The following is a 23,293-nucleotide window of genomic DNA, read 5'->3' as shown; positions in this document are numbered from 1 at the left end:
TCAAGAAATGCTTACAATGAATGTACAGCAGTACACATGTAGAAAGTAACCCCAAGTGGAATATTTTAGTGATCACATCTGACTATGGATTTTCCTGTATGTTCTGTAATCATTCTGAGAACATGGTTCCAGCTAGTAATGCCTACTGTCTTAGTTTTCCATTCTTGTCCCAAAACACCTGGAATAGCTTAGAGGGTGAAAAACAGAGAACACGCATTATCTGTTTGCAGGTGTACATTTAGAGTACTAAATTACATTTAAATGATACTCTTCTTTTCCTCATTTTACTTTATCAAGTTAACTGACCATAAATTTATTTATATGAAACTTAAGACAGAAAATACAACAAATAACTAATTTAGTGTTTAATAGTAATTTTGTATTGAGTCAAGTTTGCATAACTTAGGAATTCTGAGAAACGTTTCAGCTTAACCTACTAAAACATAGGATGGTCTTAACATTATATAAATAAGTTTTAAAGTATTTACTTATATTTGTTTACTCCATTGCAGTGATTTCTAATAAAGCAAATCTTTTCTGCATGTTTAAAAAATACCTGGAAATCTCATCTCACTTGTTTATTAAATCCTTGTAAAGTTATTCTTACAAAAATGTAATCTGGAAAAATATTGGGTGTTTTAATTAAAATAAATTAAGTTTAATATTTCAAGGTTTTTTTTGTTTGTTTGTTTTGAGACAGTGTTTCTCTGTAGCTTTGGACCCTGTCCTGGAACTCACTAGGTATAACAGGTTGGCCTCAAACTCACCTGTCTCTACCTCCCTAGTGCCACCACCGCATGACTAAATTGAATTTTGTAACATTGATACTCATTATATTATTTTGATATTCAATATAATATTAGCTAAGCTTTTCATTAGTAGCGAGAAAGTGTTTCAAATACTGAATAGTATAAAATTATTTAAAGTCAAATTCCCCAAGATTTCCTCTAATAGTTAGAAAATACAATAGCCCATTAGAATACACATTCAAAAAAATTTCAAGTAAATTTAACTGCTGAATGTCGTAAGTCCATCTTTATATCGTTGGAATATCACTTACTAATGTATACAGGAGATTACAGGGAAAGTGAAGGCAGGCATGGTGGCACATGGCTATGATCTCAGCACTTTGAAGGCTAAGTTGTGAGCATCGTTTGGTTTTTTTAAAGCCAGTCTGAACTACAAGTTGAGACAGCACCCTCTCCACACACACATATACAATAGAATTACAGTAGAAATCAGAAAATGTACAATTATGAAATTGTTTAAGAAATGGAACAAACTATGGAAGTAAATGTCATTTCATAACTGGCCACAGACTGTGAACAGCACGAGAACAAGTGATGGAAGCAGGAGTTTCTGTTTGCCAGCGTTACAGAATTTTCAATCTGTTTTGCAGAATGCACATTAAATGTCTGTTCTGATGCACTAGGCAGGACCCTCGTTGACCTGATCAAGTCACAGAACACAAAGGATACACATTCTCCATTTTCCTTAAAGTTAATTTATTTCATGAACATATTTGATAGAAATCTCAGCTTTTCATTCAATTGCTGTACACATATTCATGAGCAGCCTCAGCACACAAGACACCATTGATCTATTCTTAGTCATTTCACACACACACACAGAGAGAGAGACAGAGAGAGAGAGAGAGAGACAGAGACAGAGACAGAGACAGAGAAAAAGACAGACAGACAGAGACAGACAGACAGACACAGAGAGAGAGACAGAGACAGACAGACAGACACACAGACACACACAGAGAGATAGAGACAGACAGACAGAGACAGAGACAGACACACACACACACACACAGAGAGAAACAGAGAGAGAAAGAGACAGAGACAGACAGACACACACACACACAGACAGAGACAGAGACAGAGACACACACAGAGAGACAGAGACGGAGACAGACAGACACACACACACACACTTCCAGTGAACATTTTTATGTCTTTCCCACACTTCCACCATGTGACCTGTGATCGAGCTCTGGGTCTGACTGCTTCCCCACAGGCTCTGCATTGACACTGCTGCTGCTTCCAGTTGCGGGTGAGTTAAATTTAAATTCTAAAGAGTAACTTATACTTTAAAATTGTTTAAGAGCATTAGGTAAGTGCTATGAATTAATACTTTGAATAAGTAGTCACTCTTTATTCCTACTGGATATATATCCATAAAAGTCTCCTCATGGACCTAATATGAGTGTGTAAGGTCTTCATCTTCCTGAGATTCCCGAAGATTTATTAATGTTGCTGACAGTGGACACCACATCACCCAACACCATGTATCTTGGCACCTGAAAGTCACACAATCACTCCATGTTCTCTCTGCGCAGTCACACTGCATTTAGTTCATTACTCACTAAATATGGCAAAACTTAAAATGAAAATGATACTTTTGATCTAGTATGTTTTATATTCATTTTGTTATTACTCTCCACCAAGAAGAATACAAAGATCACATAAGTCTTAAAACAAAACTGTTCTAAAATCAAGTACTCTGATAATGAAAGGGTAAAGTGATTTTTCTTGTAAGAATGTAGAGCTATGTATCCATGAAGCAGCCCTAGGTTTTTATTGTTGCACATCTCCTCAGACAGCTGCCTGGAATCTGCTTGGTCTCTAGGTCTGGGTCAATTTAATAGTGATGGCTTCTGTATATTGTGAATATTTATAGTCACACCTCATGTTTTAGTCATGACAACTAAATGTTGCAACCAAAACTGACATAAAGCCCCCAGCACTGTAATTTCCTTTTTCAAGTAAAACAAATATCCTTTCTCATTGCATTTATTTGTTATTAGTTTAGTTTTTATTAATGGTAGATATGATCTTTTCTGGTTATATCTCAACCATAGTGAGCTCCACAGAAAGATGATGATTTAGGAGATGCTTGTTTTTCTATAAGTCATAGATATTTACATATCAATGCATATAAAATTTGCAGATTGTAGGGCATATCTTTGGGCTAAGGAAAAATTTTAGGTTACTACCTTTCCCTTCATCGTATCATCTATTTGTATTACATATAATACATGAGCTATATTGATATATTATAGATGTACAATTATTGAAAATTATTTTACATATACAATTTGTACATTTTCAATTTTGTAAATGTCATTGGTCTACCATTCTTTAAGTTTGGGGACCAAGGCTTGAACTAACTACTATTTGGCAAAAAAAAAAAAAAAAAATACAGAAATTCCAAAACAGGATCACTATCTTGTCATCTTTGGCAAGTTTGTGTTTGTCATAATGTGTTGAAAATAGTGTTTGTCTTAGCGTGTTTGCTCTTTTTGGAGACTCCTAGCTCCACATCTTCAGATATGAGTATATAGCCTGTAGTAACTTCAGAGTCCAGAGCAAACAATGACTTGGGTGGTGTGTGGAGCATTAGAAAGGAGTATAGCAGGCTACAAGTGATCTCGGGAGGGAAATAGAAAAGGGGATCCTTAAAGAGGAAGAGGACAGAAGTAAATATGCAAATGGTGGGAGGACGGTATAGGGAGAAACAGAATACAGTTGAGCTGATAAGGAAAATGTAATGGAGAGTTCTTAGGTAAGATGGAGGGAGATAAATACAGAAGAAGGAGATAGGTAAAATAAAAATATGGATGGCTGAAAAAGTCATAAGACAAAAAGAGAAAATTCATAAGGAATCTTACTATTAATCATTTTGTCACATCCTCAATAAAAGAAAAACCAATGTTTGTCTTGTTGGCTGGGTTTTAGTTCTTTTAATCTGAAGTTAAGTGTTTCAACGATGACGGAATACAAACTGCATAGGTAGATATTTAAGACCATTTATAACCATAATTAATGGCTATTAATTAATAAGTTGTGAAAATGTTATAATAGCCTCCACCTCTTATCTATTTCTTAATTCCGATCCAGGAGATGTAAAATTTCACAGAAAAAGGAACATAAAAACAGGAAAATATGAACAAAGATGGATATTTTAATGATTAAAATAATGGGACTATCATATCATATTATTACTGTGTTTCAATTAGAATTATGACTGAAAGCATAGAAACTTGCTAAATAGAGCATATTAAAATTATGCAGCATGAGACTGGCTCACCTCATGCTTTTGGATTTCTTCTGTGAATATTTTCCAGATCAATGTACGTTTTACTCAGTTGAAAAAATGTAACTAATGTTCTGTGTTCATCACTACTGTTTTAATTGTTAACTATAAAATGAGGTAATGCAAATCAATAGGTTTGAATTTCTAAGGTCCACAAACTGTGCATTCTGTGTAGGATGTGACTGTGAATGCCTTCATCATCTCTAGTATGCTATATACACAGGTAGATACATGAAGAAGTATATAGAAATGTGGGCTATGATATCCAGACTGGAACATCAAAAGTTAAAGAAATAGGTTAATCAAGAATAAGTAGGGACAATTGAGTGATGATATAGACACATTGAATCACAAGTCTGATATTTACTCTATCATTTTCAGATATATGAAATATGATTTTAATATGATGTAAGATGAATACACTTTCTACTTATGTCCTCGTTGAAGAATGTCCTCAATTTCCAAGCTGGACTTGGAGCCCTGGCCAATATGTTTCTCCTTTTTTTCTACATTTTCATAATCCTAGGTCACAGACCTAAGCCCACGGACATGATTTCCTGTCAGTTGGCCTTCATCCACATAGTACTGGTCCTCGCGGGAGCGGATATTTGGCTTTGGGACATATTTGAGTCACTGGACATTGATAATGACTTCAAATGTAAGACAACTTTTTACGTAAACAGAGTGATGAGAGGCCTCTCCATCTGTGTCACCTGCCTCCTGAGTGTGTTCCAGGCAGTCACTATCAGTCCCAGTACCTCTTGGTTGGCAAAATTTAAATATAAACTAAAAAAATATGTGATTTATGCTTTCTTTTTTATTTGGTCTTTCAACTTGTCATTCGTTAGCAACCACATCTTCTATGCTGGTGCTTTTACCAATGTGAGTGAGACCAACCAGATGAAGGTCACTAAATTCTGCTCACTCTTCTCCATGAACTTCATCATCAGGGCACTGATTTTAACAGTGACAATCTCCAGAGATGTATTTCTTGTAGGAGTTATGCTGAGCACAAGTGCATACATGGTGATTATCTTGTTCAGACATCAGAGGCGTTGCAAGCATCTTCACAACCTCAGCCACCCAAGTGCGTCTCCTGAGAAAAGCGCCGCCCAGACCATCTTGCTGCTGGTGGCTTTATTTGTGGTCATGTACTGGGTGGATTTCATCATCTCATCCTCTGCAGTCATGTTGTGGATGTACGACCCAGTCACCCTGAGTGTTCAGAAGTTTGTGATGAATGTCTATCCCACAATTACTCCTTTGGTACAAATCAGTTCTGATATCAGAATAATCAATATGCTGAAAAGCCTGAGGTCAAAATGTCACCATAGGTTTTTAAAATAGTAATTTTCTCCTTTTTAATAAAATGATTAGAGGGCTGGCGCCACGCCTGCCACACTCTGCTCTAAGCGCCCGCCCGACTCTCGCAACTGTTAGGCTGCTTCCCTTTGCCCTTTGTGCTTCTTGGTGCTGATGCAGATGCGCTTCGATGGGCGCCTAGGCTTCCCCGGCAGCTGCGTGGACACGCAAGACAGCAGCCTGGACGGGATGAACCGGGAACTGCGCGAGAAGCGGGGCGATGGGGTAACAGCCTTACGCGTGGAGCGCTCCGACTATCGGAGCTCACACCTCATGGACGGACAGTGTGTGGTGGCCCATTTCTATGCCAAGCGCCTGACGCAGGAGCAGCTGCAGGCGGTGGAAGCCAGGGCACCTCAAGCGAAGGACCACGGGCTAGAGGTGCTGAGCCTGGTGCGGGTGCCTCTGTACATCCTTCGTGATGGTGTGGGAGGCCTGCCCACCTTCCTGGAGAATTCCTTCATTGGTGCTGCCCGAGAACAGCTACTAGAAGCCCTTCAGGACTTGGAACTTGTGAATCCTGGCACTATTGCAAACTCAAGAACCCAGCTTTTAAGTAGAATCTGCCCGCCATGGACCCATGGAAGCCAATATGAGGGCTTTGGTATAAGGGAAGGAGAGAGGGAGGGAGGGAGGGAGGGAGGGAGGGAGGGAGGGAGGGAGGGAGGGAGGGAGGGAGGGAGGGAGGGAGGGAGGGAGGGAAGGAGAGAGGGAGGGAGGGAGGGAGGGAGGGAGGGAGGGAGGGAGGGAGGGAGGGAGGGAGGGAGGGAGGGAGGGAGAGGCAAATGCGTTCTCTTTAGGGGCTGAGAGGTGAAAGTTGATACAAGATTGAAGGCAGAGGTGTGTTTTCAACAGAGGACCTTGTCTGATGGCATTAGGGATCAAAGACCTTGATTGTATCTGAGTCCCTCCTTATACATGGAAGCTCCAGGTATGCACACGCGCCATCTGTGATCACACAGCTGGCACACTCTCATCTGTCCAGTTTAACCCAGGCACATCCAACTCTTTCCTGGTAAATGATGGGAGGGTTTGGGTTCTTTCCCACCTGCTGCAGTCCAGGATCCAGCCCAGCCCATTCTTTTTTGTTTGTTTGTTTGTTTGTTTTGTTTTGTTTTTTCGAGGCAGGGTTTCTCTGTTGCTTTGGTGCCTGTCCCGGAACTAGCTCTTGTAGACCAGGCTGGCCTAGAACTCAGAGATCCGCCTGCCTCTGCCTCCCAAGTGCTGGGATTAAAGGCGTGCGCCACCACCGCCCAGCTCCAGCCCACTCTTGTTAGGGAAGCAGAAGAGGGGGTTTCTCCCTGAGAATGGCCATGGGGTCGGGCAGGGAGGTTACCTGAGGCCCAAGCAAAGCTGTGACTTTCAGAAAGTTGGGTAAGGCCCTAACCAGCCCTGCACTCTTCTTCCCCAACTACTGAGGGTTGGCACGCGTCAAGGGATTCTTGGGCTGAACCTAGACCTGAGACTCCAGTACTGATGCCTCTCTTCCAGTATGTTTATCTTTGAGCTTTTTTTGTTTCTGTCTAGCCTGCCCTACCAAAAAGAGTCATCCAAAAAGGCAGGCTGGAGCTCTGATCCCTCCAGTTCTTTCAACAGATATGGGTTAATTAACCCCTGCTCGGTGGGAGGTATAGCAACTGAAATAGAAGCCCAATACTCTTGTCCTCCAGACTTCTGAGTGAGGAGTAGGCACACTGCATCATACATAAATAGCACTACATGGTAAATATTATAAGCTTTGTCTGGCACGTGGTGTTCGGGAACCCGTTAACTCTGTCATGTCAAACTTACCTGAATGATACATGGTTTGTGCTGTTGTGTCCCAATAAAGTACTGATGAAAAAGCAAATAGATAAATAAATAAAATGATTAATTTACTTTTATATATTTGTATGAGTAATTGCATCAACATGTATGTGTGTGTGAATTCCTGGTACCCACAGAGGTCAGCAGAGGCTATTGCCCCCCTTCAACTTACAGGTGGTTGTAAGGCATCATTCTGGTGCAGCTGCAATTATTTTTTCCAAAACACAGATTTTTCTTAAATTGTTTAATAGTTCAAGTAACAAATCTAGATTCTTAATGATTTAAAGAAAATTTGTGCTATTACACATGTATAGTCTTATGACACTTTTGTTGCCAAGTAGTATAGAGTCCTGGTATTTCCACAGGAATTCTCTTACTCTCTCCTTTTTACTTTATATCCTTTTTACTTTATATTTACTTTTTTCTTTGATGCTGAGGTTACTCAAAGGAAGCTCCTTGCTGATACACTTAATTTTTGTGTTTTTCTTTCAAGGGATTTTAATCTATTCTGTCATCAAGAATAATTTAAATATCCTATTGTAGCTTTAACTCTCTATCCAAAGTATAGTTTACCTGCAGCACAAAATAATTGTGAACTGAATTTTCTATTTTATTTTAGAATCTATTTGTAATAAATGGGAAGGCTACTTTTTTATGAATTAATTTTGCATCCAGCTAATTTGCCAAAGTTTTTATCAGCTGTAGGCACTTCCTGGTAGAAGCTTTAGAACAGTGGTTTTCAACCTGTGGGTCACAACCCCTTTATGGGTTGAATGACCCTTTCACAGAGGTCACCTAACAACTTAAGAAATATCATAAATTTATATTATGATTCATAACAGTAGCAAAATTACAGTTACAAAGAAGCAACAAAAATAATTTTATGATTGAGTGGGTGACCACACCGTGAACTATATTAAAGTGTAACAACATTAGGAAGGTTAATAACTACTGAACTCAAATCATTGATATAATCTTTATTAGGGTTTTCTAGAGTAATAGAACATAGTCCATATCTCTATAGAAAGCTTATTTACTAGAATGGCTTCCAGGTTGTGGCCTAGCTAATCCAATGATTGCTATCTACCATAGGAAAGTCCAAAAATCCAGTGACTGTTCTATCACAAGGCTGGATGTCTGAACTTTTCTTTGGTATATCCTGAATTCCTGAAGAAACAGGATCAAATGCCAGTGCAATAATGATTTTTCTGGCAACAGCAAGAGAGCAAGAGCAAGCAGGCAAAGAGAAAACAATCCTCTCTTTATCATATAAATATACTGCCAGCCAAGGTGTGGTCCAGATTAAAGTTGAATCTGCCTCCCTCAGATATCCAGAGAAGAAGTGAGTTTTCCACTTCTAGTGATTTAATAAGAAAGAACATTGCACAGGTGTCTCTAGTCACTTTGGGGTTTAGTTAATTCTAGAAGTAGAAAAGTGGACAACTAAGAATAGCATCACACTATCATATCATCTGCAAATGAAGATGCTTTGACCTCTTTCTGATCTGTGTCTCCTCAATCTCCTTCAGTTATTTTACTGCTCTGTAAAGACATTGTGGTAGTTTGAATATAATCAGGACCCACATAAACTCAAGGTGAGTGGGACCATTAGGAGGTGTGGACTTGGGGTGTAGATGTTGAAGGAAGTGTGTCACTATAGGGTGGACTTTGAGGTCTCTTTTGCTCAATCATCACTCAGTGTGAAACTCAGTCAACTTTTTTTTTCTCCAAGGTGTAGGGCTCTCAGCTCTTTCACCAGCACCATGTATGCCTTCACACCACCATGTTGCTCCCTGCCATGCTGATAATGGACTGAACCTCTGAAGATGTAAGCAATCCATCCCTATTAAACATTTTCATGTATAAGAGCTGTCATGGTCATAGGGTCTCTTCACAGAAATAGAAACTCTAACTAAGACTTCAATTACTATATTTAATAGGTATGGAGAATGGATAACCTTGTCTTCTTTATGATTTTAGTTGAATTGCTTTAAGTTTCTCTCCATTTAAGCTGACATTAGCTATGGGCTTGCTATAAATTGCCTTTATTATCTTTAGTTATGTACCTTGTACCCCAATATTTTCAAGACTTTTCTCATGAAAGGTTTCAGATTTTGTCAATGTCCTTTTCTTTACCAATGGGGTGATCATGTGGCATTTTGTCTTTCAGTCTGTTTATATGGCTTTTATTTTTTTTTATCAATTTATGTGTTTTGAATCATCCTTGTATCTCTAGAATGAAGTTTACTTAATCATGGTGGATAATGTGTTTGGTGTTTTTCTTGGATTGGGTTTGCAGGTATAAACTTTTGTATCTATGTTCCTAAGGGAAATTTATCTGAATCCTTTATTGGGTCTTTATGTAGTTTATGTATCAGGTTAATTGGAAGTCACAAAAAATTGGAGGTATTATTTTATTTTTTTAATTTAGTGAATAACTTGAGGAATATTGTAGAGTGGTGTTTTGAATAAGACTGAATCTCAGAGTCTCATAGATATGAATGTTTAAAGAGTGATACTATTTGATTAACTAAGTGCTGATAGTTGTTTGGAGGAAGTGTGTCACTGGGGGTGGGTTTTGATGTGTCAAAAGTCTAAGCCAGGCCCAGTGGCTCTCTCCATTCCTGTTGCCTGTGAATCTGGATGCACAATGCTCAGTTCCTTCTCCAGCACCATGTCTTCATTGCACCATGCTCCCCACCATGATGACAATGAACTAATCCTCTGAATTGTAAGGACACCCCCATTAAATGCTTTCCTTTACAGGAGTTTCCATGTTCATGGTGTCTCATCACACAATAGAACACAGGCCAAGACATGGGCTTAACTCACTTTTGGAAGTCACAGAGAAGTCTTGTGCTAAAACAGTCTTGCCCTAAGTTTTTCTTAATTTTTAAAATTTTTTTCTTGGTTGGGAGACTCATAATTACTGCCTCTAATCCATTGAGGTTGTTGGTTGTTTAGTTTGCTTACTTAACATTGATTTAACTTTGAAAGGTCGAATTTATTGATCAAATTATCTTCTTCTGATTCAAAGATCCGCAGCGGAGCACTGGACTGAACTCCCAAAGTCCAGGCGAAGAGTGGGAGGAATGAGAATATAAGCAAAGTCGTCAAGACTATGATGGGGATACCCACTGAAAGAGCTTACTTGAGCTAATGATATCCCATCATCTGCAACCTGACACCGAGGGGACCAGCATAGGACCAAATTAGGCCATCTGAATGTGGACGATAGTTTCAAGGCTGAGACAAACTGTGGGGCCACTGATAGTGAGACAATGATTTATCCCTACTGCTTGTACTGGCTTTTTGAAACTCATTCTCTTTGGAGGGATACCTTGCTCAGCCTAGTTATAGTGGGAAGAGCCTTAGTCCTGTCTCAAAGTAATGTGTTAGACTTTGGTAACTTCTCATGGAAAGTCTTACCCTCTCTGAGGAGTGAATGAGAAAGTGAAATGGGGGAATGTGGAAGGAGTGAAAAAAGGGGAAGGAGTGGGAACTGGGATTGGTATGAAAAATGAGAAAAAAAATAGTTTTTTTAAAAAAAAATACATAAATCAACTTTAAAAAATTATTTGCTTCTTTTAGGTTTTTCAATTTGTTTGAATACAGGATTCTAAAGTATATCCCTAGGATTTTCTGAATTTCCTCAATGTCTGTTGTTATGTTCTCCTTTTCATCTCTAATTTAGGTAATTTGTTCTTTTCTGTGTTTTAGTTAATTTGGCTAAGCATTTGTCAATCATATTGGTTTTCTCAAAGAACCAACTCTTTGTTTTGTTGATTCTTCGTAGTTCCTTTCTGTTTTATTAAACTCATCTCAGAGTCTATTTATTGCCATCTATTCCTTTTGGGTGTTATTGCATAGTTTTGTTCTAGATCTTTTTAATGTGTCACTAAGTTAATCAAATGAGATCTCTCCAATTTTCTCTTGTGGGTACTTATTGCTATTAACTTGCCTCTTAGAACTCTGTGTTGTGTTTGGGGTATGTTGTGTTTTCATTTTCGTTCAATTATAGAAAGTCTTTAATTTCTTTTATAATTTTTGTCTTGATCCATTTGTTGCTTGGTAATGAGTTGTTCACTTTCAGTGAGTTTGTAAGCTTTGTGCTGTTAATATGCAGTTTTACTCTGTGGTGGCCAGGTAGGATGCAAATTGTTCCTTCAATTTTACTGTGTTTTTTGAGACTTACTTTGTATCAAAGTTTGTGTTCAATTTTGGGGAACATTGCATGAGCTGCTGAGAAGGTATGTTCTTTTGAGTTTGGCTAAAATTGTCTGTAACTATCTGTTAAGTCGAGCCGGGCGGTGGTGGCGCACGCCTTTAATCCCAGCACTTGGGAGGCAGAGGCAGGTGGATCTCTGTGAGTTCGAGACCAGCCTGGTCTACAGAGCTAGTTCCAGGACAGGCTCCAAAGCCACAGAGAAACCCTGTCTCGAAAAACCAAAAAAAAAAAAAAAAAAAAAAAAAAAAACCAAAACAAAAACTATCTGTTAAGTCCATTTGGTTTTTGATGTCAGTTTGCTCCAGTAATTCTGTTTAGTTTTTGGATGACCTGATATTGTTGAGAATGGGATACTGAAATCACCCACTATGACTACATGAGGGCGGATATGTGTTTGCTATAGTTATAGTATTTATTTTATTAGCTTTGGTACCCTTTTGTTTGGTACACAGGTGTTAAGTATTGCCATATTTTCTTGGTGGAGTTTTTCTTTAATAAGTATGTAATACCCTTCTGTATCCCTTCTGATTCGTTGTGATTTGGAGTCTATTTTGTCAGATATTAAAATGGATATTCCAGCTTCCATCTTAGGGTCATTTCCTTGGAAGGTCTTCTTTCATTCTTTTACCTTTAGGTGACATCTAACCCTGGTCTTAAGGTGTGTTTACTGGATGCAGCAGAATGATGAATCCTGATTTGGAACTTGTTCTATATCTTTTACTGGGAAAATGAGACCACTAATTTTGAGAGCTGGCTCATCTAAATGATAGTTGATTTTTCAGTCTTGGGTCCATTATGATTTCTGAGCCCAGCAATGAGTAAGATGGCTGTCAGGCTGGTAGATTGGCTCTGGGATCCCTAATTATGGTTCTGGATGGGCCCAATATAGTTCCTGAGCCCAGTGATTGGTGAGGTAGCTGAATGACAGGCAGGCAGGTTTTTTTTAATTCAGTTTTTGAATATTCTGTACATGTAATGATGTGTTTTGATCATTTCCATTCCTTCTCCCTCAGTTAGTTTTTGTGCAGTAAAAAAAAAAATCACTTGATTAACATTGAATAATTATTAACAATTAACAATGTTATAGATTTTAGTGTTTATTTTCACAGTATTATGTATGCTGAACTCTATTAAATTATATTGTATTTAATATATTTTATATACTATAAATTATATTTTAACTAACAATTTAACCACATCTCCAATATTTTCTCTTCCCTTCTTCTCTTGCCCCTTAATCTCTGGTAATAGTCAATTCTGCGGTTATTATTATTTAACAGTCAATTATGTGGTTCTTGTTTTTTTGTATCCAAAGTATTTCAGATAATATCATAGAGATTTATATATATTTCTACCAAAGGAAAATGTACTTATATTAATAATTTTTATGTTATGCATCATCATATTATGTATATAATATTTTGATGTTCATTAGATATTGATATTTTTATCTTTTAATTTTATGAGTATGCTGAAATGAATATTGGAATGCAATTATTTCTTTGGGATATCAATTGATACATGTATACATGCTCACAAAACTGGAATCTTACTTTGAATTTGATAATTCTACTTCGAATCTATCTGAGAAACCACAACAGAAACCACACAATGCCTGAACTGTTTCACAGAAAATGAAAAGGAATTACTTTTTCTCCTAACCCTTATTACCTATTGAGATTTTGATTCAAGTTATTGTAATATATTTGAAGTAATATCCACATTGTTTGCCATTCCAAGGTAATGAGTAATACTGTGCATGTTTTCCCAAATCTGTTGTTATTTTGTACTACAAAAACCTATATATACCCTAGTTTCAAATTGAATTATTTATGTATTTATTGAATTACATTAGTTCTTTCTGTGTTTCATTAGTCAATTTATTAAAGTATTGTGTAATTTCGTTTCATTTCTTTAGTTTTTTGTATATGTTTGCTAATTTTCCTCTGTCAGATGTACAACAGGCCAAGATTTCTCTCCCATTCTGTGGGTTGTCTTCTCACTTTGTTAACTGTCTCCTTTTCTATGAAGAAGCGGTTCATTTTCATGAGGTCCCATTTGTCACCTGTTTGCTTTATTCCCTGTGAAACTGGAGTCTGAATTAGAAATTTGCCTGTCAATATGCTGAAGTTCCACTACTTTTTCCTTTAATCTTTCTGATTTGGGTCTTACATTAATGTCTCAAAGACTCTTGGAATTGATTTTTGTGGAGGTGAGACATAAAATTTTCAAGTACTGAAAGATGAGGAGGCTGGCTTTTCTCCAGGATTTATTGTTGGCGTCTTTGTCAAAGATCAGTGGCTACAGATTAATGACTTCATGTCTGTAACTTCTGTTTATTCAACTGATCTATTTTCAGGTTTCATGCAAGTCCAATGCTGTTTTTCTTAGTATGACTTTGTAATAAAGATCTAAAGGAAGTATTTCTGTACCTCCTGTAATAGTCAGTGTGTATACAATAAATAACTACTTTATCCTCTATACAATAAATCTTAATATTCATCCAACAAATTGAAATCAAACTAACTACATTGTGAAATAAGTCACATGTCAGTATTACCAACTAGATAATCTCTAGGAATAAGGTGATTTTTACATGTAATGATTTAATAGCAAGAGTTCAAATATTAATGATTTATTTATTGATTGATTGATTAATTGATTGATTGATTTTACTGAGCTCTATATTTTTCTTTGCTCCCTCCCTTCCTCTCTTCTCCCATTCAACCATCCTCTATGTTCCTCATGTTCCCAATGTACTCAGGAAATCTTGTCTTTTTCTATTTCCCATGTAGATTAGATTCAAGTATGTCTCTCTCATTGTTGTCAAGATTCTCTGCGATTGTGAATTTGAGGCTAGTTTTTTTGTTTGTTTGTTTTATGTCTAGAAGCCACTTATGAATGAGTACATATGATATTTGTCTTTCTGAATCTGGTTACTTCACTCAATTTGATGTTTTCTAGATCCACCCATTTGCCTGCAAATCTCAAGATGCCATTATTTTTTGCTGCTGTATAGTACTCCATTGTGTAAATGTATCACATTTTCCTTATCCATTCTTTGGTCGAGGGGCATTTAAGTTGTTTCCAGGTTCTGGCTATGACAAATAATTCTGCTATGAACAGCATGAGAACATGTCCTTGTGGTACAATTGAACATCCTTTGGATATATACCCCAAAGTGGTATTGCTAGGTCTTGAGGAAGGTTGTCTCCTATTTTCTGAGAAATTGCCATACTGATATCCAAAGAGGTTGTACCAATTTGCACTCCCACCAGCAATGCAGAAGTGTTCCCTTTACCCCTCCTCCTCTCCAGCATATGTTGTCATCAGTGTTTTTGATCTAGGCCATTCATACAGGTGTAAGATGGAATCTCAGACAAAGCTAAGAAAGAGAATTACAGACTTATTAATGTTGCAGACAGTGGATAGATAATTCATTAGCCAACACCATGTATCTTGTCACCTGAAAGTCACACAATCACTCCATGTTCTCTCTGAGCAGTCACACTGCTTTTAGGTCATTACTCACTAATTATGGTAAAACTTAAAATGAAAATGATACTTTAGATCTAATATACTTGTATGCTCATTAATTATATTATTATCACCTCAGAGAAGAATACAAAGACTACCATAAATTCAAAAACAAGTCTATTCTAAAATCAAATACTGCGATAATGAAAGGGGAAAGTGATTTTTCTCAGAAGATTGTAGAGTTATGCAGAAAACAGCTCTTTGTTTCTTTCATTGCACGTTTCTTCAGACAGCTGCCTGCTGCCCGCCAGGTCTTTTGGTCTGGATCCCTTTAATAGTGATGGCATTCATACTATTATGAATGCTTACAGATACACTTTAGGTATAGTCCTTACAACTCAGGACTACAACTTAAGCTAATGTGAACACCCAAGCACTGCATTTTTTTCAAATAAAACAAATGACTTGTCTCAGTTTATGGACATGTTGACAAATCAGTTTGTAGGCATGGTAGCTGTGGTTTTTCGGGTCCACTCTCCCCTCCAGTGAACCCCAGAGAAAGAAACCACATAAGGAATGAGAAGATGTGTTATTTTCTGTAGGTGATAAATATTTACAAAGCAATGGGTATGAAGTAGAGAGGTTGAACTTCATAGCTTTGGAATGAGAAAAAAATTTTAGATTACCACCTTTAACTTCTAATAACATCTTTTTACTTATTATAATACACGGCCATATTAATAAATTATAGGTGTATAATTAATAAACTGTTGATACATATCCTGTTTGTTTATTTCCAATTTTAAAATTGGAATGTGCTACAGTTCTTTCAGTTTGGAGACCAAAGCTTCAATTAAGCATAAATAAAATTACATATTTTCTTTGTTTCTTACTTTAAAATTCACTTATTTTGTTTACATATTTACATGTTTTACCTGCATTTATTTCCACCACTTACACGCAATACAACAGAAGGCAACAGGTTCACTACAACTAGAGTTACAGATGGTTATGAGCCACCATATCATTGCTGGGAATCTAGCCCAGATCATTTACAAGAGAAAAACCTGCTCTGAACCACTGTGCCATCTTTCCAGCCTGTATCCTAGAACTAAAAAAAAAAAAAAAAAAAAAAAAAAAAAAAAAAAAGAACACCACTGTGCAGCTACTGTAAATGTATGTTAGTGGAATAATCATACGTTTGGCTCTGGCAATTGGGATGAATCTATTTCTTTACTAGATGTAACTTTTTTAAGAGCAAACATATATATATAATGTTTGCTCTTATGATTTATGTTGTCATATTCATGGGGATGTTATAGGGTTGTCTCATATGCTGACTTCTGCATTATATCTATATATACAAGCATGCACTTATATATGTAGAATATGCAAGTGAAGTTGAAAATACAATTGAGCACTCTTTTTTACTAGAATCTTTGCATAGTAGTTTTCTATTTCTCTATCACAGAGTTGATTTTAAAGTAATGAATGATACTAACTGGATAAAATAATGATAGTGGTAACCAGGAGATAGTTCTTTAAACCAGAACTAGAGTTCACACAAGTTTTAAATGGAATGGGAAGTAAACTGGGAGACATCTAGGAGCGTTCATAACAATAATGGTTATGAGCCACCATATCATTGCTGGGAATCTAGCCCAGATCATTTACAAGATTAATAGGGTTTGGAAAGTACACTAATGGCCTCCAACTGTATCATTGTCTTTAATTCCGAATTCTGGGTTGGTGAGTTCATTGAAAAAGGAAAATAAAAATAGACTAATTGAGATAGACATAGCTCTGATTAAAATAGTGGGATTATCATGAATTATCAACTGTGATTCCATTAGAATCATGAATAAAAACATGGATAGTTGTAAAATAGAGCTCACTGAAATTATAAAATATGAGACTGACTCACCTCACTCTTATGGATTTATTTTATGTTTTTTTCCACAGGACAATATAATTTTTATTCAGTAGTACAAATATGATTAATATTTTATGTTCATCACTACTGTTTTCGGTGTTAGCTATAAAATAAGGGAATGAAAGTCGAATCAGTAGGATTGAATTTCTAAGGCATTAGGTCTAGGTGCAATACAGGCACAAAAAGTGCATTGTGTATTGGTTGTGGCTAAGAATGCACTTATTATGCTCAATATGCTTTATATACAGGGATATATTGAGGGTATATAGAAATATAGGCAATGTCTAATGTAGTACTTCCAAAATTAAAGAGACAAGTTAATCGAGAGTAAGTAGATAAAACAGAATGATGATACTGACACACTGAGCAGTGAATCACAAGTCTGATGTATACTCTATTATTTTTCAGATGTATGAAATGAGTTTCTACTATGATGTTACAATGAATACATGTTCCATGTATGTCCTCATTAAAGAATGTCCTTAATTTCCAAGCTGGACTTGGAGTCCTGGCCAATATGTTTCTCCTTGTTTTCTACACTTTCATAATCCTAGGTCACAGGCCTAAGCCCAAGGACATGATCTCCTGTCAATTGGCCTTCACACACACTGCTGATCATCACTGGAGGGGATATTTGGCTTACCGACATTTTAAAGTCACTGAACATTGAAAATGACTTCAAATGTAAGACAACATTTTACACAGAGTGATGAGAAGCTTCTCCATCTGCATCACCTGCCTCCTGAGTGTGTTCCAGGCTGTCACTATCAGTCCCAATACCTCTTTGTTGGCAAAATTTAAACATAAAATAAAAAAAAATATGACCAATGCTTCCTTCTATATTTGGTCTCTCAATTTATCATTCAGCAGTAGCTGTGTCTTCTATGCTGGTGCTATTATCAACGTGAGTGAGACCAACCAGATGAAGGTCACTAAATCCTGCTCACTCTTCCCCATGAACTACATCATTAGAGGATTGATTTTTAACAATGACAATGTCTAGAGATATATTTCTCATAGGAGTTATGCTGACCACAAGTGCATACATGGTGATTATCTTATTCAGACGTCAGAGGCAATGTGAGCATCTTCACAGCCTCCACCACCGGAAAGCATCCCCTGAGCAAAGGGCCACCTAGACCATCTTGCTGCTGGTCGTTTTCTTTGTGGTCATGTACTGGGTGGACTTTATCATCTCGTCCACTGCAGTCCTGTTATGGATGTACCACGCAGTCATCCTGAGAGTTTAGAAGTTTGCAATGAATGTCTATCCCACAATTACTCCTTTATCAGTTCTGAAAACAGAATAATCAATATATTGAGGCACATGCACTAGATATTTTTAAAAGAAGACTTTTCTCTTCCTTTCTAAAAAAAAGTATATTTTATTTATATGAATGGGTGTTTTGCCAGCATATATGCATGTGTGCATTCCCATTGGCCACAGGGGCCATAAGTCACTGGATCCTCTGGAACTGAAGTTAGGAGATGGTGACATAGTGCCATTCTGCTACAGCCCTAATAATTGCTTTTTTTCCCCTAAAACACTGATTCTTCTGAAACCTTAATTATTCAAGTAGCAAAACAAGATTAGTCATATGATTTAAATTAAACTTTTGCTATAACTCATACACAATCTTTTATGCTTCTGTTGCCAAGTACTCCAGAGTCCTTTAATTTCATTGTACACCATAAGCTGCTATTCCCACAGGAATCTCTTACTCTCTCTGTTTTACTTTCAACCATAAATGTTTCTTTAATACTGAACAGAAGTATTTGGTTTCCTCTTGGTCTGAGTTGTTGGGAGCAGTATCAGTTCAAGATACTCCAAGGTGAAGTTCTTAGCACAAAGGAGATTTATTTCGCGCAGAAGAACAATGGGCAGGAATTAAGAAACCAACATAAAAGATAGAGGCTGAGGGAGAAGAGGAAAGGAACAAGGGATAGGTGGAAGGTGTATTTATGCCAGGGATACAAAGGACTGCCTCTGGATATAGAGGAGACAGATGTTGGGCATAAGCAAATAGGAGTTTATATAGGAAAAGGAGTCTGGAGAGATGGCTCTGTGATTAAGAACACTGGTTGTTCTTCCAGAGGACCAGGGTTAAATTCCTAGCACCCACATGGCAGCTTATAACTGTGTAACTACAGTTCCAGGATACCTGACATACTGGTGCAGGCAAAACACCAGTACACATTAAAAAATGGTAAAAAGGAAAACCCCATATTAGCATGAGGTGTTTAATTTTTTTTGTTCACTGACTTTATTTATGGTATAGATAGATAGATAGATAGATAGATAGATAGATAGATAGATAGATAGATAGATGATAGATAGATAGACATATATATACACATATATAGTATGTGTGTGTATAATTATATTATAATATTATTATAAGTAATAACATGCATGGCCCATTGTCTGTTGCCAAAATGGCTACAATTGTATATCCCATGTGTTTTTGTTTTTATTGATTTTTATTGAGCTCTACATTTTTCTCTGCTCCCCTCCCTGCCTCTCTCTCCTCCCCACTTCAACCCTCCCCCAAGGTCTTCATTCTCCCAATTTACTCAGGAGATCTTGTCTTTCTCTACTTTCTACTTCCCATGTAGATTAGACCTATGTAAGTCTCTCTTAGTGTCCTCATTGTTGTCTAAGTTCTCTGGGATTGAGGTTTGTAGGCTGATTTTCTTTGCTTTATGTTTAAAAACAACCTATGAGTGAGTATATGTGATAATTGTCTTTTTGTGTCTGGATTACCTTACTCAAAATAATGTTTTCTAGCTCTATCCATTTTCCTGCAAAATTCAAGATGTCATTATTTTTTCTGCTGTGTAGTACTCCATTGTGTAAATATACCACATTTTCCTTATTCATTCTTCAGTCAAGGGGCATTTAGGTTATTTCCAGGTTCTAGCTATGACAAACAAAGCTGCCATGAACGTAGTTGAGCACATGTCCTTGTGGCACAATTGAGCATTCTTTGGATATATACCCAAAAGTGATACTACTGGGTCTTGAGGAAGGTTGTTTCCTAATATCTGAGAAATCTCCACACTGACATTCAGAGGGGTTATACCAGCATGTATTCCCACCAGCAATGCAGAAGTATATTCCCTTTTCCCCACAACCTCTCCAGCATAAGTTGTCATCAGTGTTTTTGATCTTGACCATTCTTACAGGTGTAAGATGGAATCTCAGAGTTGTTTTGATTTGCATTTCTCTGATGATTACGAATGTTTAACATTTCCTTGAGTGTCTTTCAGCCATTTTAGATTCCTCTGTTGAGAGTTCTCTGTTTAGTTCTGTACTCCATTTTTTTTATTGGATCGTGTTCTTTTGGTGACCAGTTTCTTGAGTTCTTTGTATATTTTGGAGATCGGACCTTTGTCTGATGTAGGGTTAGTGAAGATCTTTTCCCATTCGGTAGGCTGTCGTTTTGTCATGTTGACCATGTCCTTTGCTTACAGAAGCTTTTCAGTTTCAGGAAGTCCCATTTATTAATTGTTTCTCTCAGTGTCTTTACTGCTGGGGTTATATTAGGAAGTGGTCTCCAGTGCCAATGCGTTCAAGTGTACATCCCACTTTCTCTTCTATGTTGAGGTCTTTGAACCATTTGGACTTGAGTTTTGTACATGGTGATAGATACGGGTCTATTTTTATTCTTCTACCTGTTGATATCCAGTTATGCCAGCACCACTTGTTAAATATGCTTTCTTTTTTCCATTTGATAGTTTTTGCTATTTTGTCAAAAATTTGGTGTTCAAAGATGTGTGGATTGATATCTGGGTCTTTTATTTAGTTCCATATGTCCTCCTGTCTGTTCTTATGCCAATACTAGGCTGTTTTTAGTACTGTAGCTCTGTAGTAGAATTTGAAGTCAGGAATTGTGATGTCTCCAGAAGTTCTTTTATTGTACATGATTGTTTTGGCTATTCCAGTTTTTTTGCTTTTCCATATGAAATTGAGTACCATTCTTTCGAGGTCTTTGAAGAATTTTCCTGGGATTTTGATGGGCATTGCATTGAATCTGTAGATTGCTTTTGGTAAGACTTCCATTTTTACTATGTTAATTCTGCCTACCCAAGAGCATGGGAGATCTTTCCACTTTCTGGTGTCTTCTTCAATTTCTTTCTTTAAAGATTTAAAGTTCTTGTCATACAAGTCTTCTACTTGTTTGGTTAGAGTTGCTCAGAGATATTTTTTGCTATTTGGGGCTATTGTGAAGGGTGTTGATTCTCTGATTTCTTCCCCACCCCTTTTATCATCTGTGTACAGAAGGGTTACTGATTTTTTTGAGTTAATCTTGTATCCTGCTACATTACTGAAAGTGTTTATGAGTTGTAAAAGGTCCTTGGTAGAATTGTTGGGATCACTTATGTAAACTATCATATCATCAGCAAACAGTGAGAATTTGTCTTCTTCTTTTCCAATTTGTATCCCCTTGATCTCCTTTTTATGTCTTACTGCTCTAGGTAGGACCTCAAGAACTATATTGAATAGGTATGGAGAGAGTGGACAACCTTGTCTTGTTCCTGATTTCAGCGGAGTTTCTCTCCACTTAGATTGATGTCGGCTGTTGGCTTACTGAATATTGCCTTTATTATGTTTAGGAGAGGGAGATCAATACAGACAAAGGAAAGAGGAAAGTAAAATAGTAATGCTATCTTGAAAGAGTTGTAAGAAATCATATTATTCACTATCTTAAAAAACAGCACCCCAAAACTAAAAACAGAAAACACCTATAATTCATATAAATCTATGTATAAATATAGATATGATTTAAATGAAAAATTCTTACCTGAGCTGGCAATGTTTCCCCCAAGAGCTAAAGACCACTTAACAAAACTCTCAACACCCGGCATAAGAAGTCCTTTTTTCACTTGCTGGTCAGTGTTGTCCAAGAGACTCCCAAAATATTACAGACTATTGCTATTGCCCTTGGTTGTCCCCCAAGAGGTGGAAAATAAGTTCCTATTGCTGCAGACACCATATACTTCAGAAACATGGCCCAGAGGCCACTGAGCTGGAACTAACTTAAATGTTTCTTCCTTAAGGATTACTTTCACGACACCAGAAGATATCATGAAAGCTTTCAAGAATGGGAATCAACCGACAGTCCTACGCAGATATGATATCTATGAGTCACAACAATGACCAGCATGGCACAATAAACCTAAGGATGAAATAGTGGCACACATACCTTTATGTAACTAATAGCTCTCTAATCGGACTTAAGACTCATTCTACAAAAAGAAAATCAGGCCTTCTACTGGGAATCTAGCCAACTTCCAAGGGCTAGAGAAGTTATGGATTTGGGGGACAACAGACAACCATCATTTTACTAAACCAGCACATTACCTAAGTGCATTCTAAACATTTGTCCTAATACTCACAGGTGAGTTTAGTCCTCAACCCTCATCAAAGAAACTTCTCTCTATAACAGATGGAGACTACTAAAAATCCCCACCAACAATCAAAATGCAGAGTTGTAGAGTCCAGTTCCAATGTGTGTGTGTGTGTGTGTGTGTGTGTGTGTGTGTGTGTAACAACTTCTACATGTAAGGCTCAGGGAACATTGTGGATGAAGGGGTGGGAAGACTGTAAGAGTCAGAAGATAAGGGAGTTTGCTGTAACATTACTAGGAAACACAGTCTCCTAGTAATATCAGGAGATACACCCATAAAATCTCACCAACCTGACTTACCAAACGTTAGCTGAACAAATAATAATAGATATGCCAAAGCAGAAGGCAGAAAGATCATGAGATCTCAACCCTACATAAAGAACTACAGGCAACTAAGGAATGCTCAGAGCTGGACAGACAGTCTTTCCAAGGGAAGAACGTACTAATTGGTTATAAAATACCAAATGGTCAGCCCTGGAAACACAAACAAATAACATTAAACAGGCTGAGCAGATCATATTAGTATTATACATATATGCATATAACAACAATTGATGAAAGAGATCTAAGAGAGGTACACAGGAGTGTTTGGATGGAGGAAAGTGAAATGATATAATCTTATTGTAATCTCAAAAATAAAAGAAAAAATAATAAATTTAAAGAAAAAAGGCTTCATGAATAGAGAAATGCTTCCTGGCTTTCTGCTCCAAAAGAAACTGCCCCCATCAGTGCAAGAAATAAGTACACACATTTGAGTGAATAAAGATTAGTTTAGCTTTGCCTCCTATGAGCTGACAGGTTTGTGACATCATTTTTCTAAAATTTAAGCCAACTCAAGTTACTTTTAAGCTCAAAATGACCCTATTATATCCCATTTAAAAGTATAAACCATTATAAGAGCATTGCCACCCATTAGTGAGGAGACTGTGGGATGATTCGATGGTTAGTGTTAACTAGCTTAGTGACAGAATCCAG

The 23,293-nt window shown here is 37.1% G+C and overlaps 2 protein-coding genes and 1 pseudogene across 2 annotated transcripts; all 3 read left to right on the top strand.

Moving 5' to 3' along the window:
- The first annotated feature begins 4,515 nt into the window (after nt 1-4,515).
- On the top strand, nt 4,516-5,448 carry LOC130874336 (putative vomeronasal receptor-like protein 4). The gene has a single exon (XM_057769559.1). It carries the CDS (start codon nt 4,534-4,536, stop codon nt 5,446-5,448), a length of 915 nt encoding a protein of 304 aa, XP_057625542.1. The 5' UTR covers nt 4,516-4,533.
- Nucleotides 5,449-5,577: 129 nt separating this feature from the next.
- Nucleotides 5,578-6,073, top strand: LOC130884799 (U8 snoRNA-decapping enzyme-like). The gene is made up of 2 exons (XM_057786025.1): nt 5,578-5,956; nt 6,027-6,073. Exons 1-2 carry the CDS (start codon nt 5,578-5,580, stop codon nt 6,071-6,073), a joined length of 426 nt encoding a protein of 141 aa, XP_057642008.1.
- Nucleotides 6,074-17,367: 11,294 nt separating this feature from the next.
- Nucleotides 17,368-18,243, top strand: LOC130873870 (putative vomeronasal receptor-like protein 4; annotated as a pseudogene).
- Nucleotides 18,244-23,293: the final 5,050 nt, after the last annotated feature.

The sequence above is a fragment of the Chionomys nivalis genome, chromosome 1 (genome assembly GCF_950005125.1).
Source record: "Chionomys nivalis chromosome 1, mChiNiv1.1, whole genome shotgun sequence".
Classification (NCBI taxonomy): domain Eukaryota; kingdom Metazoa; phylum Chordata; class Mammalia; order Rodentia; family Cricetidae; genus Chionomys; species Chionomys nivalis.
This window is presented reverse-complemented; position numbering and strand designations above follow the sequence as displayed.

Bases quoted from the DNA above. Each gene is read 5' to 3' on its own strand.
- LOC130874336 (XM_057769559.1), top strand. From the start codon at position 4,534: ATGTCCTCGTTGAAGAATGTCCTCAATTTCCAAGCTGGACTTGGAGCC.
- LOC130884799 (XM_057786025.1), top strand. From the start codon at position 5,578: ATGCAGATGCGCTTCGATGGGCGCCTAGGCTTCCCCGGCAGCTGCGTG. The intron at 5,957-6,026 runs CCCTTCAGGACT...TTTAAGTAGAAT, and splicing joins CCGAGAACAGCTACTAGAAG to CTGCCCGCCATGGACCCATG.